At 44.6% G+C, this 17,359-nt stretch overlaps 1 protein-coding gene across 1 annotated transcript in view; it reads right to left on the bottom strand.

Annotated features, from left to right (window-relative positions):
• SPOUT1 (SPOUT domain containing methyltransferase 1) overlaps positions 1 to 17,359 on the bottom strand; it is a 742,081-nt gene that overhangs the window by 588,232 nt on the left and 136,490 nt on the right. The window contains exon 4 of the mRNA XM_044058122.1: positions 6,824 to 6,913. Coding sequence (XP_043914057.1) covers positions 6,824 to 6,913 — 90 coding nt within the window. The remainder of the gene's footprint in view (positions 1 to 6,823; positions 6,914 to 17,359) is intronic.

Genomic DNA, 17,359 nt, shown 5'->3' with positions numbered 1-17,359 from the left:
CAAATGTATGCACGGAGCTCCATGTAGCAGCTTCTAAAATGTCCTTGGTAGCCACCCCTCTTAAGAAGGCTTTGGAGGTGGCTGTGGCTCTGGTGGAATGAGGTCTAATGTTAGCTGGCACAGTTTTTCCATGAAAGGAATAACAAAAACTAATGCAATTCCCTATCCATTTTGAAATTGTCTGTTTGGAAATTGCTTTTCCTTGTGCACCAGCAGCATATACTACCAACAACTGGTCAGTTTTTCTGTAGCTTTTAGTTCTGTCCAAGTAGTAGCGCAACTGCCTGTGTATGTCTAGGGTGTGCAGAAGTCTCTCCCCTTTGTTTTGTGGATTTGGGAAGAAGGTAGGCAGGTGAATAGCTTGGTTTAATGAAACCCTGGATACCACCTTTGGCATAAATGAAGGATTGGTTCTCAAAGAGACTCTGTCCTGATGAAAAATAAGAAATGGCTGTACTGCCATGAGGGCCTGTAACTCAGATACTTTTCTTGCTGAGGTTACGGCCAGAAGGAAGGCAGTCTTCCAAGACAGGAACTGTAGTTCTGCAGATGCTGCTGGCTCAAAGGGAGGCAGAGTTAGTTTTTCCAACACGAAGTTAAGGTCCCAAGTAGGCACTGGAGGTTTCCTTGGAGGATTGATGTTTTTAATTCCTCTTAGAAACTGTCTTAGGAGAGGATGAGAAAAAACAGGTGGATCAGTATTGTACTCTGCTGAAATTGCTGAAGCATGAATTTTAGTGGAAGAGTAAGACAGGCCATTGTGGAGCATTTCTGCCAAGTATTCCAGGATATGTGCCATGTTCATCACTGTCGCATCTAGGCTCTTTGTGGTGCTCCAAGCGTGAAATCTTTTCCATTTTGCTGAATATGCCTTTCTTGTGGAAGGCCGGCGAGCTTCCATGATGATATCCTTCACTCTCTTGGAAAGCTTATCCTGAGGAGGAGTCAAGGTATTTTCCAGGCTGTTAGTTGCAAGGTTTTCAGGTTGGAATGCAGAGTTTTGTAATTGTGCTGTGTCAGGAGAAATGGCCATTGAGGAAGAGGCCATGGTTTCGTGCGTGACATGCTCTTTAACAGTGGGTACCAGTGCTGTCTTGGCCAGTCCGGAGCTATCAGAATCACTTTTGGCTGCTCTGTCCTGATCTACAGTAAGACCTTGGTCATTAATGGAAGAGGTGGAAATGCATACACTGTCAGAGTTCTCCAGCTGAAAGAGAGGGTGTCCACTTTCCAAGCTTGTGGGTAGTATGTCCTTGAGCAGAATTTCTTTAGCTGATGATTGTGGGGGGAGGCAAAAAGATCCATGTCCGGCCTTCCCCATGATTGTGTTATCTGTAGGAAGATGTCTGGGTGCAGCATCCATTCGTGTGCATCCATGATATTTCTGCTTAAGCTGTCCGCCAGTATATTGTCTTTTCCTGGCACAAACTGGGATTGCAGCTCTATATTGAGTTTCAAGGAAAGTTCCCAAAGATTCATTGCCAGTCTGCAAAGAGTGTAGGAATGGGTGCCTCCTTCCTTGTTTATGTACCACATAACTGTGGTGTTGTCTGTCCTTATTTGCAGGTGGCCTTGATGCAGAAAGAGTTTGAAGGCCTTGATTGCATGCATCACTGCCAGCATTTCCTTTTGGTTTATGTGCATGCGGAGCTCCTTTTGTGACCATAGTCCTTGAATACATCTGCCCTCCATGTGTGCTCCCCAACCGTGGTCTGAAGCGTCGGTTGTAATGGTTTGGCTGGCTATTGGTTTGCTGAAGGGCAGACCCCTGTTTGACTGGCTTGCTTGAGCCCACCAAAGAAATTCCTTTTGGAGGCATTCCATGACTGGGATCAAAGTTTCTAAGCTGTGACTGTGTTGAGTCCATAAACTCCTTAGGTACCATTGTAGTTTCCTCATATGCAGCCTTGCTTGTGGAATCAGTAGAATGCAAGATGCCATGTAACCCAGGGCCTGCAGGATTTTCCTTGCAGTCAGCTGAGTTTGTCTTGTCAGATTCTTGAAGTAATCCGGTAGTTGTCTTTGTTTTTCTTCTGTGAGAAAAGCCATTTGGGTGGTTGTGTCTAGATCCGCACCCAGAAAAGTTAATCTTTGGGATGGAACAAGTCTTGATTTGTGAATGTTGACTGTATATCCCAAGGCCTGCAGTAGGTGGATGGCATAATTCAAGTCCTTTACCAAAGTTTGTTGGCTGTCTGCTTGTATAAGGCAGTCATCCAGATATGGGTATATTTGAATCCCCTGAAGTCTGCAGTGTGCAATTACTGATGCCAGGCATTTCGTGAATACTCTGGGCGCAGTAGATAAGCCAAAGGGCAATGCTGAGAATTGATAATGCTCTGAACCTGCAAGAAATCTGAGGTGTCTTCTGCAACTTTGTCTGATAGGGACATGCAGGTATGCCTCCTTGAGGTCTAGAGTCACCAGCCAAGACCCCTTGCCCAGCATGGGAAGGAGTTGCTGTAGAGTCAGCATTTTGAATTTTGGCACAATGAGATAAGTATTCAGTGCGGACAAGTCGAGAATAGGCCTCCATAGATTTTCTTTTCTCGGAACAAGGAATAGTCTGGAATAAAATCCTTGGCCTTGTTCTGTAAGAGGAACTTTTTCTATAGCTTTCATTTGCATTAAGTTGGAGATTTGTTTCAAAGCCTCTGCCCTTTGATTTGGTGGCAGGTCTGGCATGCCTTTTCTTTTTGGCAATGTGTGAAAATGGAACCTGTATCCTTTGTCTATTATTTGCAGTGTCCATTTCTCTCTTGTAATACTGTGCCAATTTTCTGAGAATAAAGAAAGCTTTCCGCCCAAAGGTGCTTCTAATTGAGCCCTGGTTGGCGGAGTCAAAGCAAAGTCATTGAGTCTGTCCTTGTGCAGCAGTTGTAGGTCCTGCACTACCTCTCTGGTTGGGAGGCTGCCATAGGCGTCCTCTGTAGGAGCCTCTAGCTTGCCCTCTACCTCTGGCACGCCTGTTCTTGCCTCTCTGAAATCTTTCTGTGTCCGGAAAGGACCAATTCTTGGTAGGCCAATTTCTGCTGAATCTTGGTGGTTGGACTTGTAGAAAATCTTTGACTGTTTGTACAGATTTTGCCTTTTCCTCAAATTTCTTTAAGACCTCCTGAGCAGTGGAGCCAAATAACTTTTGCTTTTCCAGTGGAGCATCCAGAAGCTTAGCTTTAACATGGTCTGGCAGAGATTGTTCCTTCAGCCAAGCATGCCTACGATGACTGCACCTGTCATAGCTGACCTACATGAAGCTTCCAATGCATCATAACCACACTGCAAGAAATGGTTGCTAACCTGCTGGGAGTTATGTACCAGATCCTGAAGAGATTTGCGATCTAGGGGTTCAGGTGAAGACAGTTTCTTATGCAATTCATCTAACAAATACTCTTGGTACTGTATCATATGAAATTGACAATTTAATGCCCTCATAGAAAGAGTAGCAGAAGTATACACTTTTTTACCCCATCTCTCTAAAGCCCTGGACTCCCTTTCAGAGGGGAGTGGATTTTTAGTTGTGGCAGCTGCAACCCCTTTAGGGTTCTGGGAAATAGTTTCTGGATCAGCAGAGTGGGTCTTGTAAAGAAAATGGTGCGAGTCCGGGACCCTGTAGTACCTATCGGGTTTGACAAGGGGGTTATGCTAGACTCAGAGTACACATCATCAATGACATTCAAAACAGGAGGAATAGCCAAAGGTCTATGCTGAGGTAAATGCAGAAAAGTTCTTAATCTTTTCCTGGAATCAGAGAATTCCTGGCCCTGCCATTTGAAATGCTCTCTCATAGTGTGAAGGGTCTCCCCGAAGGATAGTTCTTCAGGAGGGGAGGCCGAGGGGATAGATTCCTCTGCATCAGAGTCCTCGTAGGCCGAAAAAGCCTCCTCCTGGTAGTCCGAAAGAGCAGAGCCATCAGAGGCCTCCTCTGAGGAGTGGGGATCAGAGGGCTCAACCCTGGGCCTTTTGTCTAGAGGAGGTTGAGAGCCCCTGTCCGGATGGGGTTGAGAGCCCCTAATTAAGGAAATAAGGTCCTCTGCTAAGGTTAGAATCTGTGAACTTGTAAGGGGTCCCTGAGGAATAACCCTGGGAGGCATAGCTTTTGTGTGTTTAGCAGCTTTAGCCCTGGTGAATGCCTTTATGGACATGGATGCAGGAGGCCTGGCTGCACCACGTGCTGGTGTAGTTTTGTCTAGAGGAATGGTGTCGGAAGTTTCCAAGACACCAATTTCTGAAGGAAATTCAATAACCGACTCAGCAGGGGCCTCCGGGGCCGAGGTTGTCGGTTGCGAGGTTTGGGGGGGTCGGAAGTACCAAGGACTCTGTTTCAGCCGAGACCGAGACACTCGCGGTAGGCCTGGCCGTGGTTTCAGCCGAAACCACGGCCCGCGAGTGTCGGTCCTTGTCCTTCGTTTCTTTGTTAAAAGTGAAGTCGGAGTCTCCAACGGCATATTGTAAGAAAAACTAGCCCCAAAAAATTCCTCTGCAAACTCCGCCCGACGTCTAAGAGTGCGTCGGTTGAAGGAAGCACAGGCTGAACAGGCCGAGACATCGTGGTCTGGGCCTAGGCAGGGGAGGCAGTAAGAGTGGAAATCCTTATGAGGTATTTGTTTCCCACAAGTTAAGCAATTATTAACTTTATCTGACATCGGCTGAGGCAAGAAAGAGTCCCCAACGGGGTACTTAGCTTTTGAAGTCTTCGGTAGCTGAATTACAGGAGCTGGCTGACCGGCACTTGCGAACTGCTTCTGCTTCGGGCACCACGCGGTAAGAAAGACTGAGGAAAATGGTGTCGGCTGACGCTTTTATACCCCAGGCGCTCTGACGTCGGGGAAAGGGTGACATCTGCCGACGCCGGACCCAGACTTTGGAATCCGGCCGACCGAAGGGCTGCCTGAGGCAGGACAACCCATATGTGATGACTACAGATGCATCCTTGAAGGACATCCACATTGCAAAGTATGCTTTCCCACTTGCTCAGATGCATGCAATAAATCCTGCATTTCCTTATAGTCAGGTTATTCTGCATTTGTACTCATTTTCTGTTTTAATTGAGAAAGTAAATATTGTTGATATTTAAGCATGTGAAACTGGCAATTTAGAGCCCTCACTGCTAAAGTTGCAGAGGTGTAAACTTTCTTCCCCCATCTGTCTAATGCTCTAGAGTCCCTATCCGAGGGAACTGGATTTTTAGCTATGGAAGCCTTTACCCCTTTAGGACCCTGGGAAATAGTTTCTGGGTCAGCAACACAGTTTTTATAAAGAAATTTGTGAGAGTCAGGGACTCTGTAGTACCTGTCTGGCTTGACTGGATCTGGGGGTAAAGAATCAGGATTTAAACTAGATTCAGAGAACACATCATCCACAATGTCCAACACTGGCGGAATAGCAAGGGGCCTGTGCTGAGGCAATAAAAGAAAGTCTCTGAGCCTTTTCTTGGATTCTGAGTAATCCTGGCCTTCCCAATGGAAATACTCCCTCATGGTATGTAAAGTTTCCCCAAAAGAGTAATCCTCAGGAGGAGAGACTGAAGGAATTGATTCTTCAGCATCAGAATCCTCATAGGGGGCTAAAGAATATCCCTGGTCTGAAGAGGAATCAGAATATATAGAAACCTGGTCAGAGGAATCATAATCTGTATCCTGCCTAGGCCCTTTTATCAGGAGGGGGATGGGAACCCCTGATCAGAGTTATCAAGTCTTCGGCCATTTTGAGCATCTGTTTTTTAGGCATGGAGGCCTGTCCAGGTGAATGCTGTACTTGCTTCTTTGTCTTTAATGTAGGTTTAGTCTTGGCTGTAGTTGCAATGGTAAGTTGTGTAGGCCTGAAAACACCCTCAGAAGCCGATGCCTGCTCAGCAGCTCCGTACCCATGTGAAGGGTTAATCTCCATTGGCCCAACACCTTGAGTATCCAGAGGCCTAGGCACCTCCACATGGGAGTCGGTCGTGGCCTGTGGTTCTGAGGTAGCGGGCGTCAGGGGCTGCGAAAGCGTCTCACTGAGAACCGGCGACTGGCCTAGAAGAGGCTTCATTGTCAGTTTTGGGCATCGGATGCCTGTCCTTATCTTTATCTTTGTGTTTTTTGTGCATTCCGATTGTCGGTTGTTCCGACGGCATTGTATAATAAAACCTTCAGCCAAAGTAATGGCGAGCAAAATCAAACCGAAGTTTAATAGTGCATTTGTTAAATCTAGCACAAAACCGACAACTAGTGACATCGTGATCTGGGCCTAGGCATGGAATACAGTAAGAATGAAAATCCTTATGAGGTATTTGCTTCCCACAAGAAATACAATTATTAACTTTTACTGACATCGGTCTTGAGGCAAGAAAAAGTTTCCCCAACGGGGTACTTAGCTTTATTGAAGACTTCGGTTCTGAAATCGAATTTGAAATCTCAGGAGTTGGCCGGATGGCACTTGCGAACTGCTTTTGCTTCAGGCACCGTGCGGCAAGAAAGACTGAAGAAAATGGAGTTGGCTGCTTCTTATATACCCCTGATGCACTGACGTCAGGGAGGAGGCGACAGCAACCAACGCCGGACCAGGACTTTGGAACTCTGGCCGACTGCGGGACCGCCTGACGGCAGGATAACCCAAGTGTAATGACTGCAGCAGTGAAACACGATGAACATCATCAGATAATCTGAACTTAAAATACAAACAGCTATACAGCTATATCTGTTTTATGTAGCAAAGTTAGCCAAACATTTAGAATAACAAAGAACACTCGGCCATCCAGTTCCAGAACTGTTTGTTCATGATGTTCTTATGGTACAATCTTGGCTAGTGGGACAGAAAATGATACAGAAACTTAACAGATACATACTGCGGACACTCCAGGTACTGTAAAATCCGAGCCAGCTGGACACAAGCCTGTCCTTTCTTACCAATTCCTTTAAACTCCCCTTCTACACTCCTACAAGAAAGAAACACAGTGCTGTTACATAATAAATAAAGAATAAACAATAGTGAGAATTTTCTTCAAAGAAGCAAAGCATTTTCCATTCCTTCAGCTATGTAAATAGCAAGAAATCTCTAACCCTTCAATATTCACACTTTTCTAAGTTTGTGTTGCCTACTGTAACCATCAGATCATAAACATTCATGTAAATTAACTTCTACAGTAAAAGAAAAAATAAATCCTGATGTATTTACTACCACTGATTTTCATAGCTACTGCTTAACTAATCGATTTCAAGTAATAACAATTATTGACATTATACTAAAATGAAAGTCATCAGAAACATAGCTTTAATTAAAGTCAATGTATTTATTTACACATACCACCTGCAGATCATCTAACCAACAACTTTCCTACAGTTCAGCACAAATACAGGTGTACAACACAGCTTGAGTATTTATTCATTTATGTATTTACTTACAAACACTCCACTGCTCAGGGATAAAAATTCTATGAGCATAATTTTAAAAGCACTCAGACAAAGAAAATACTTGCCTGCATGTTGTTAGTATACTATTGTGCATTAATACACAGGCACCCCAATGTATGCTTATTTTGTGACCTTGTTTATATGCTGGTCTACAATGGGCATAATGTTGACTTAAAGCCTGTTAGTGACTAAACACTGCACAACCAAATCTTTGTTAACTAGGGTGGGTGCAGAATTTGCAAATAGCTTGAGGTTAGGTAATAGCCACAGCCTCATGGTAAACAGCTCAATCTCTGCTGCAGCTCTTTATTATGTAAGGCAGCAACTTGATTGTTCAGTGCTAGAGCACAAGGGTTGGGCTTTTCTCTTTGATCATCATCATCATGTGCTCCTATAGTATGATTATCAGTACAAAGAAAGACAATTTTTGTTACATATTTCACAGCAAATGAGCACACATTTTACTGTATCTATGCCAAAAGTAATAGATGCATGCTTCTTCCCTTAATTCCTACAGATTCCTCTGCACCAGGGACCTGGTATGGAAAGTACAGTTTTGTACCTACCATAAATGTAGATGTTCGAAGATCCACATTGCTGCAGTCCTAACACTTGGGTAGTCCGCTGTCCCAGTCGGCCCGAATACCAAAGTATAAGACTGACGTCGGTCAAGGCGCATTAGTCTGACGTCAGGACGTCAGGGTACAAATGCGCATGACCGACGTCATATCCTCAGTCTTTTCTTGCCCCAGATGTCAGAAGACCCTCAAAAGATAAGGTCAAAACCAAAAAACAACTACACACCAAACACCCCTGTACCAAATATATATACAATATATACAAATTTACAAAGGTACAACCCCACCCACACAACCACTCCTAAACACAGAGGGGAAGGAGGGAGGGTAAATTGGACTGCAGCAATGTGGATCTTCGAACATCTACATTTATGGTAGGTACAAAACTGTACTATGTTCTTCATCTCACATTGCTGCAGTCCTAACACTTGGGTAGAATCCCAAAGCAGAGGTAAGGGAGGATGGCAAATCATAAAGAAGCAGGAGCTGCCAACATGCCCTGCAAAATAGCAGTGGCAAAACCAGCCCTAGATTTAGAGTAGAGAGGAAGGTGGTAATGCTTAGAGAAAGTATGCACTGAACTCCAAGTAGCTGCCTCCAAAATGTCCTTAGTTGCCACCCCCCTTAGAAATGCTGTAGAAGTGGCAGTAGCCCTAGTGGAATGAGGCCTAATCCCAGCTGGAATCTCCTTGCCATGATGGGAATAACAGAAAGCAATGCAAAACCCAATCCACTTAGAAATAGTTTGTTTTGACACAGGCTTGCCCTGAGAACTCAAAGCAAAAGAAACAAACAACTGCTGAGACTGCCTAAAATCCTTAGTCCTGCTTAAATAATAACGCAACTGCCTGTGTACATCTAAAGTGTGCAAAATCTTTTCCCCCTTATTTTGGGGATTTGCATAAAAAGTAGGCAAATGAATAGTTTGGTTTAAAGCCACACTAGAAACCACTTTAGGCATAAAGGAAGGATTAGTACGTAAAGATACCCTATCCTTATGGAAAATCAAGAAAGGCTCAACCGCCATAAGGGCCTGTAATTCAGAAACCCTTCTTGCAGAGGTAATGGCCAACAAAAAAGCAGTCTTCCATGACAAATATTTCAATTCAGCAGTAGCTGCAGGCTCAAAAGGTTGTAGAGTGAGTTTCTCCAACACAAAATTGAGGTCCCAAGCAGGAGTAGGAGCTCTACGTGGGGGTCTTATATTCTTTGCCCCTCTAAGAAATTGCTTGAACAAAGGATGAGAAAACAATGGTGGGTCACAATCATAGTGAGCTGAAATTGCTGCAGCATGAATCTTAATGGAAGAGAAAGACAAACCTTTGTCCAATAACTCAGTAAGGTATTGAAGAGCCACACTCAAATTAGGCTCAGAAACATCCAAATCCTTTGTTGCACTCCAAAATAAAAATCTCTTCCATTTTTCTGCGTACACTTTCCTTGTACTAGGTCTTCTGGCTTCCATAATCACATTCAAAACTTGTTGAGGAAGTTGAGACCTGCTGTGGTTCAAAACAGAATATGCCAGGCTGTTAGATGAAGAGAGTGAAGCTTGACATTGAGGAGATGACCGTCCTCCTGAGACAACAGGTGTGGAATCAAAGGTAAAGGCCATGGAGGCTTCCTTACCAGACTCCTCAGTAATGGGTACCAGTGCTGCCGAGGCCAATCTGGAGCTATTAAAATCATCCTTGGTTTGTCTTGTCTGACCTTTAGGAGTACCTTTGGGAGGAGAGGCAGCGGTGGAAAGGCATACACATGAAGATTTTTCCAACTGAAAGAAAGAGCATCCACCTTCCAAGCTGTGTGATAAAACCTTTTTGTGCAAAACTTTGGCAGCTGGTGGTTTAGTGGAGAAGCGAACAGATCTATGTCTGGAGTTCCCCATGACACTGTCAATTTCTGAAATACATGAGGATCCAATTTCCACTCGTGGGGATCCATGATATGCCTGCTTAACACATCCGCTAAGGAGTTCTGTGCTCCCGGCAGAAACCTTGCTTGAAGATTCAGTTGCAAGCTTAGTGCAGTCTCCCATAAAATCATTGCTTGCCTGCATAGAGGATAAGAATGTGTTCCCCCTTGTTTGTTGATGTACCACATGACAGTTGTGTTGTCTGTTAGAATCAACACCTGCCCTGGAAGAAGTAAATCCTTGAAAGCCATTAATGCAAACTGGACTGCTAACATCTCCTTCATGTTGATATGTAGATGTTGCAGTCTGGCAGGCCACTTGTCTTGTATCCACTTTCCATTCAGATGAGCTCCCCAAGCTGTGTCTGAGGCATCTGTCGTTAGAATCTGACTCGCCTCTGGCCGGGTCACAGAGAGTCCCTTGTTTAGGTGACATTCCTGAGCCCACCACAAAAATTCCTTTTGAATGCAAGGTATTATTTGAATGACAGTGTCCAAATCCTGGCAGTGCTGTGTCCATACATTCTTGAGATACCATTGCAGCTTCCTCATATGCAGTTTGGCATTGGGAAGCACCAGAATACAAGATGCCATGAACCCTAAGGCTTGAAGGACTGTCCTTGCAGTCAGCCCGGACTGATGAGATAGTTGACGGAAGTAAAGGGAAAGATTCTTTTGTTTGTCCGGGGTTAAAAAGGCCATCTGGGTTGCTGTATTCAGTCTCACACCCAGAAAGCACATGTCTTGAGAGGGTACTAGACTGGACTTTATTTCGTTCACAGAATACCCCAGGCATCTTAGCACTGCTATGACATATTCCAAATGATGAAGAAGCTCGTCCTTTCCTTGAGCCAGAATCAGGCAGTCGTCCAGATAAGGATAGATTTGTATTCCTTTTAGCCTGAAGAAAGCTATCACTGGAGCCAGAACCTTCGTGAATACTCTGGGAGCAGTAGATAAGCCAAAGGGCAATGCAGAGAACTGATAATGAGAATTCCCAGCTCGAAAACGCAGATACTTCCTGCAACTTAGTCTGATAGGAACATGAAGGTAAGCCTCCTTGAGATCCAAAGTTACCATCCAGTGATCTCTGCCCAGCAGAGGTAAAAGCTGTTGTAACGTCAACATTTTGAACTTGGGAATGTCCAGATAAGTGTTGAGGATAGACAAATCCAAAATTGGTCTCCACGTGTTCCCCTTTTTTGGTACTAGGAACAGGCGTGAATAAAATCCTAGGCCCCTTTCTGGCACCGGGACCGGCTGAATGGCCCCTATCTGGAGTAACAGAAAAATTTGCTTGTGAGCCTCTTTTCTTTGTTGAGGAGGAATGTCTGGCATGCCTTTGAAAGGAGGCAAGGTATGGAAATAAAACCTGTAACCGTGGTGAATGATATCCAATACCCATCTGTCTTGGGTAATTAAACTCCAATTTTCTTTGAAAAGTGCCAACCTTCCTCCCAAAGGTGCTGCCAGACGAGAAGATTCTGGCAGCTGAAAAGGCAGGTCATTGGGTCTGTTTACGAAAGGACTGACCCCTGCCCTCACCAGAAGACTGAGCAGGTGAACTCCCAGTTCTAGGCCTAAAAGAACCTTGAGCTCTGCCCCTACCACGTCTAGACCTACCCCTAGACTGGGAATCATAAGCAGGATATGTCCACCCCTTGGTAGGCCAATTTCTACTAAACTTCGGAGGCTGAACCTGCAAAAAATCTTTAACAGTCTGCATAGACTTAGCCTTGTCTTCCATTTTCTTTAGAACTGCTTCCACAGGCGAACCAAACAACACATCAGATTGTAAAGGAGCATCTAAAATCCTTGTCTTAACATGCTCAGCTAAATTCTGATCCCTCAGCCAGGCGTGCCTGAAGAACAGAACCAGTGGCAGCCACCCTCCAAGAGGCCTGTACAGCATCAAAACCACATTGCAAGGAATGCTTACCCACCTGTTCAGAAACATGAACTAAATCCTGCAACTCTTTACACTCAATACCTTCCGCCAGAGCATCTACCTTAGACTTTAATTGTGAAAGGAGATAATTTTGGTATTTCAACATGTGAAACTGGCAATTCAAAGCCCTCATGGCTAAAGTGGAAGAAGTATACACTTTCTTTCCCCATCTATCCAAAGCCCTTGCCTCTTTATCTGGAGGAACAGGATTTTTAACAACAGAAGCCTTAACACCTTTAGGCCCCTGAGAAACAGTTTCTGGGTCTGCCCTAGGACTCTTAAAAAGATACTTATGAGCTTCAGGCACCCTATAATACCTATCCGGTTTAACTGGAGCAGGAGGCAAAGAATCAGGATTCAGAGAAGCCTCAGCAAAAACATCTTCCACCACATCCAGAACAGGAGGTATAGCTAAAGGCCTATGCTGGGGTAGAAACAAAAATTCCCTAAGCCTTTTCCTGGAATCAGAGAAATCCTGACCTTCCCATTTAAAATGCTCCCTCATGGAATGAAGAGTCTCTGAAAAAGAAAAATCCTCAGGAGGAGAAGCAGAAGGAGTAGAATCATCTACATCAGAATCAGAATAAGGAGAATACTCCTGCAAGTCTTCAGCCGAAGATTCAGAAGAATCCGAACCCTGCTCCAAACTCCCAAGCTCAGGTTCCACCCTAGGCCTCTTATCAGGAGGGGGCATAGAACCTCTAATCATTGTAATCAAATCTTCTGCCATTTTAAGCATATGCTTTTTAGGCACAGACCCTGAAGAACTAGGGGTAACACCTGAAGCAAAACCTGGCCTGCCCCTGGGAGAAGCCTTGGAAACAGAAGGGGAGGGCCTAACCCCCTTAGGAAGGGAGGGGAGAACAGCTATCTGAGAAGCCCCTTCAGCCTGGCCTACCTCCTGAGAGGTCACATCTTGTAATAATAAAGTCTCTCCCTGGGACTCCAAAGAAACTTCTGGCTGAACCTCCGGCTCCACCGAGCCCTCTAAAGAACCGGCGTCCGGGACAGACGGTTCTTCCAACCTAGGCTTTGCTGCTTTGTCCTTGCGCTTTTTAGACGAAGCGGGCGTCGGAGCATCCGACGGCATTTTATAATTACACCGCTTCCCAAAGACTAACCTGGCACAATCTAATCTTCTCTTTATAGTGCGTTTGTTAAATCTAGCACAAGAGCGACAGCCAACAACGTCGTGCTCAGGCCCTAAACAAGGTATACACAAGGTATGGTAATCCCTATGAGGTATCTGTTTCCCACAAGAAATACAGTTATTCACTTTTTCTGACATCCGGTAAAATACTGAGGCAAGAAAAAACCAAAATATTCCCCAACGGGGTACTTAGCCAACTTTGATTCGGTCTGAAACTCCGACTTCAGAAAATCTCAGAACGCCAACCTGCACTTGCAACGCTGCTTCTGCATCGGACCATGCGGCAAAAAAGACTGAGGATATGACGTCGGTCATGCGCATTTGTACCCTGACGTCCTGACGTCAGACTAATGCGCCTTGACCGACGTCAGCCTTATACTTTGGTATTCGGGCCGACTGGGACAGCGGACTACCCAAGTGTTAGGACTGCAGCAATGTGAGATGAAGAACATCTGGTTTATGCCACTCTGTATCACAAATCGTAAAAGTTTATTCTTCTTTGGTATGCCTTTGCTTTTCTTTATATAACCACAGTAGTCTTTACAGCAGAGTGCAATATCTTGGCAACAGAGGTCTTTGTACTGTGCTGTTTGAATTTTTGAACTTGTTTTCCATACATATGTCATTGCTCAGGTGTATGGAAATTTGTTATTTTTAAATCTGTCTTTAAATTGTTTTAAGATTGAAGTTATTGGGGTTTCTTTTCTGGGGGGGGGCTGCTGAGTACCTCAGAGATTTCTAATGTACCACCTACTTTATTAGAGATGTTTGCAGCACTATCTGCTTAAGGACGAGGAGTGTATACTTCTTCAGCTGTATGAACTATGGGCCGTGTCTGTGTGTGTGTTCCTCTGTGATGTTGCCTGCTCAGCTTAGTTGCACATAGGTTCATAAGTGTGTACTCGGCTAATGGCCCTGGAGCCTTTACAAGCCTAGCCCATAGGATTACCCTGGAATCATGCCACCCAACCTTAGTTCCCAGTGCCTCTGTCGAGTAGAGCCACAGTGATCCCCTGGGTGAATTTTCTACTTCCCATCAACGCATCAAGATTTCTCTTTAAGAGGGCCAGTGAGGTGCTCTGCTTGACATGTATGGGAAGTCTATTCCATAGCATTGGCAGTCTTTGGGTTATGAACCTGTCCCTCCAGCATGTTCCGCTGATTGTGGTAATGAGGTTGAGGTCTCTGGAGCATATGGTGCAGAGGGATTGGGATTTCTTTAAATGTAGCTGGGTCAGACATGGCTTTGTAAGTCAAGCAGAGATCGCCTCTAAGTAAGCGATATAAGACAGAAAACAGTTGGATTTATTTTTAGAATGACCACACAGGACAAGTGTTTATGGCCCAGGATCCTCTTTGTGAGGTACTTTTGCGGCCTCTCCAGTTGTTGCAGGTGTCTAGTGAGGTATATGCCAAATGGGGCAATGTACTCTATGATTGGCCTAATGAGGGAAGAGTAGAGGGAGACAATGACCTCTTTCTTCCCGGATGCAAACCCCTTAGTAATGAGATGTGCCACATAGAAGGACTTTCTGACCACAGTGGCAACGTGGTGGTCAAAAGAGAGGTTGCTGTCAACCTGTGTTTCCAGATCTCTTATAACGCCTTCTGTGTTCAGTGGACTACCATCAATGTGGTAATTCAAGGGAACCAGGTTTTTTCCAAAGGAGATGAAGACACGCTTTTTGGCATTGAGCTTAAGGCCATGTTCTGACACCAAAAAGTCCAGCACAACAGCGAGGTGGATAATCCAAAAGGTTTATTAATCAAATAGTGTGGCTGACCCTAAAACAAACCGGTTTCGGCTCCAAAATAGCCTTCCTCACTTTTAAGTTGCCACAAATAAATCATTATTTAAATACTCATTTCTAAATTTTTCCAGTCATTCAATTGGTACATACCAAATCAGCTTAACTCATTCAGCCCTGGTTTAAAAAGAGCACCCAACCTAACTATCCAAGCTGATTCCATTTCATTTAGCTTGGTGTGCCAACCTGATTTTTATCTACAATTCGGAATTGGAATTTGGCAGTGTGATGGGTTAAAGTGTGTTTGTAGAGTACGCTGGTTATTTTGTGATTTCTAGCATCACTCAAATGCTCACTAATCCTAAATCTGAGTGGTCATGATGTTTGTCCAACATAAAAAGCCACACAAAAACAATCAATTAATTAAATTACCCAATCACTACTGCAATTACCCATAATATTAATCTTATATATTTTGGACGTATTTCTGCTGGTAAATTCCTTACACCTAAACATATGTGCACAAGCACTACAGTGTCCACATGGGTGACTGCCTATTAATTTTTCTCCAAATAAATTGGATTGGTGACTAGTTTTGTTTATGCATTTTTTATAATGTGTCAAGTATGAGTTAACAGTTTGCCCTCGTCTGTATGAAAATAGACACTGGGGGCAGTATATTGGCCAATTGATCATTGGCCAATAAAACATCCCAATGCTGATTAATGATATTTCTGAAATTGCTGATGTTCGGCCATATGTTGTAACTAACCGTATAAGTTGAGTAATGTGCTTGTCATGATCATCTAATGCTGAATGGTATTGCAACAGATCCTCACGGTCCATTCTAGCTGCATGTGCGCTAGCACTATGTAAATTACTGGCTGAATAGCCTCTCACCTTCAAAACGGCCCACAACAATACTGGAAAAGTGTAGTGTCCCGGAAATCAGAGAAGCACAGGTGAAAACAGCCCTTTCAAAAGCCAAAAACACAGCATCAATGGGGCCAGATGGTGTCCCAGGCTGTGTCTTGCACGAACTACAGAACAAACTAACCCTCCACCTAAACACTCTGTTCCAACCTCAGCCTCTCCACAGGCTACGTGCCTATAGAATGGCACACAGCAACGGTTATTCCGCTCCACAAAGGAGGGGCCACAACTGACCCTGGTAACTATCGCCCCATAAGCCTGACTAGCCTGGTGTGCAAGGCTATGGAGCGCATCATCATGGAACTCATTAACAAAGACATTGGGAACCTCCAAACACTTGACCCTACCCAGTTCGGCTTTGTTAAGGGCAGATCATGCCTACTAAACCTGGTTGACTTCTTCGAGACAGTCACCAAGGCCAGAGACGAGGGAAAGGTGGTTCACACAGCCTACCTTGATCTGGCCAAGGCGTTCGACACCATTCCTCACTCAGGTATTATAGAAAAACTCACCAGCCTGAACATAAACCCCTACGTCACAAGATGGGTTGCCAACTGGCTTACAGACAGAACTCACACGGTAAGAATAGCGGGCTCCAGGTCCGACTCTAAACCAGTCACAAGTGGTGGCCCGCAAGGCTCGGTTCTGGAACCCCTACTGTTCGGCATATAATTCTCAGAAGTTACAGGCAAACACAGGAGGACTATGGCTAACCAAGATTGCCGATGACTGCAAACTGGGAGCCATAATTCACTCTCCGGCTGACACGGACATCCTTCAAAAAGTCCTTACTGAGACAGACACCTGGTGTCAAAGTCATGGCCTCAAGCTAAATGCCAAAAAATGCATAGTCATCCCGTTTGGGAAAAACAAAACACCCATAAATTACCACATAGGCGGCAGCCCCCTTAATACAGAAGCAGTAATAAGAGATCTGGGGACCCAGGTAGATAGTAATCTCTCCTTTGACAATCATATTGCCAAAGTAGTTAGGAAATCCTTCTATGTGGCCCATCTAATTACTAAGGGGTTCGCATCTAGAAATAAAGAGGTTATAGTGCCCCTCTACTCGTCACTCCTCAGACCCATCGTAGAGTACAATGCCCAATTTGGGATGTACCTCACAAGACATTTCCAACAGCTGGAAAGACCACAAAAGCACCTCACCAAGAGGATTACTGGCCTCAAACATATGTGCTATGCAGCCCGACTGAAAAAACTCCGGATGTACTCAGTGGCATATCGCTTACTCAGAGGTGATCTCTGCCTGACTTACAAAGCCATGTCCAACTCAGAATTGATGGACATGCTCACCTAAAGAAATCCAAGTCACTGTGAGCCACGCACTCTAGTGAGCTAAACCTTGCCACAACAATAAATAGAACATGCTGGAGGGATAGATTCCTGTCACAGAGACTCCCCATGCTTTGGAACAAAATTCCTAACTACATTAGGCAGAGCACCTCATTAACACTCTTCAAGAGAAGCCTTGACGAGTGGATGGGTAACAGAAAATACACCCCTGAGATCACTTCATTGGATCTGCTCGACAGAGGCTCAGTTAATTAATCAATGGGGCGGCGAAAGCCGACACACTCTGGCTAGGCTTATAAATGCCCTTGGGCAGCTAGCCTAGTACCTACCTATGAACCTAATAACCCCTACTGAGGAATCTGTTAAATAAATCATTTTTACCTGAC

The sequence above is a fragment of the Protopterus annectens genome, chromosome 16.part0, assembly GCF_019279795.1.
Source record: "Protopterus annectens isolate FY-2018-M chromosome 16.part0, PAN1.0, whole genome shotgun sequence".
In the NCBI taxonomy this organism is placed as follows: Eukaryota; Metazoa; Chordata; order Ceratodontiformes; family Protopteridae; genus Protopterus; species Protopterus annectens.
The sequence above is the reverse complement of the archived record's forward strand: the minus strand, read 5'-3'. Positions and strand labels throughout refer to the sequence as shown.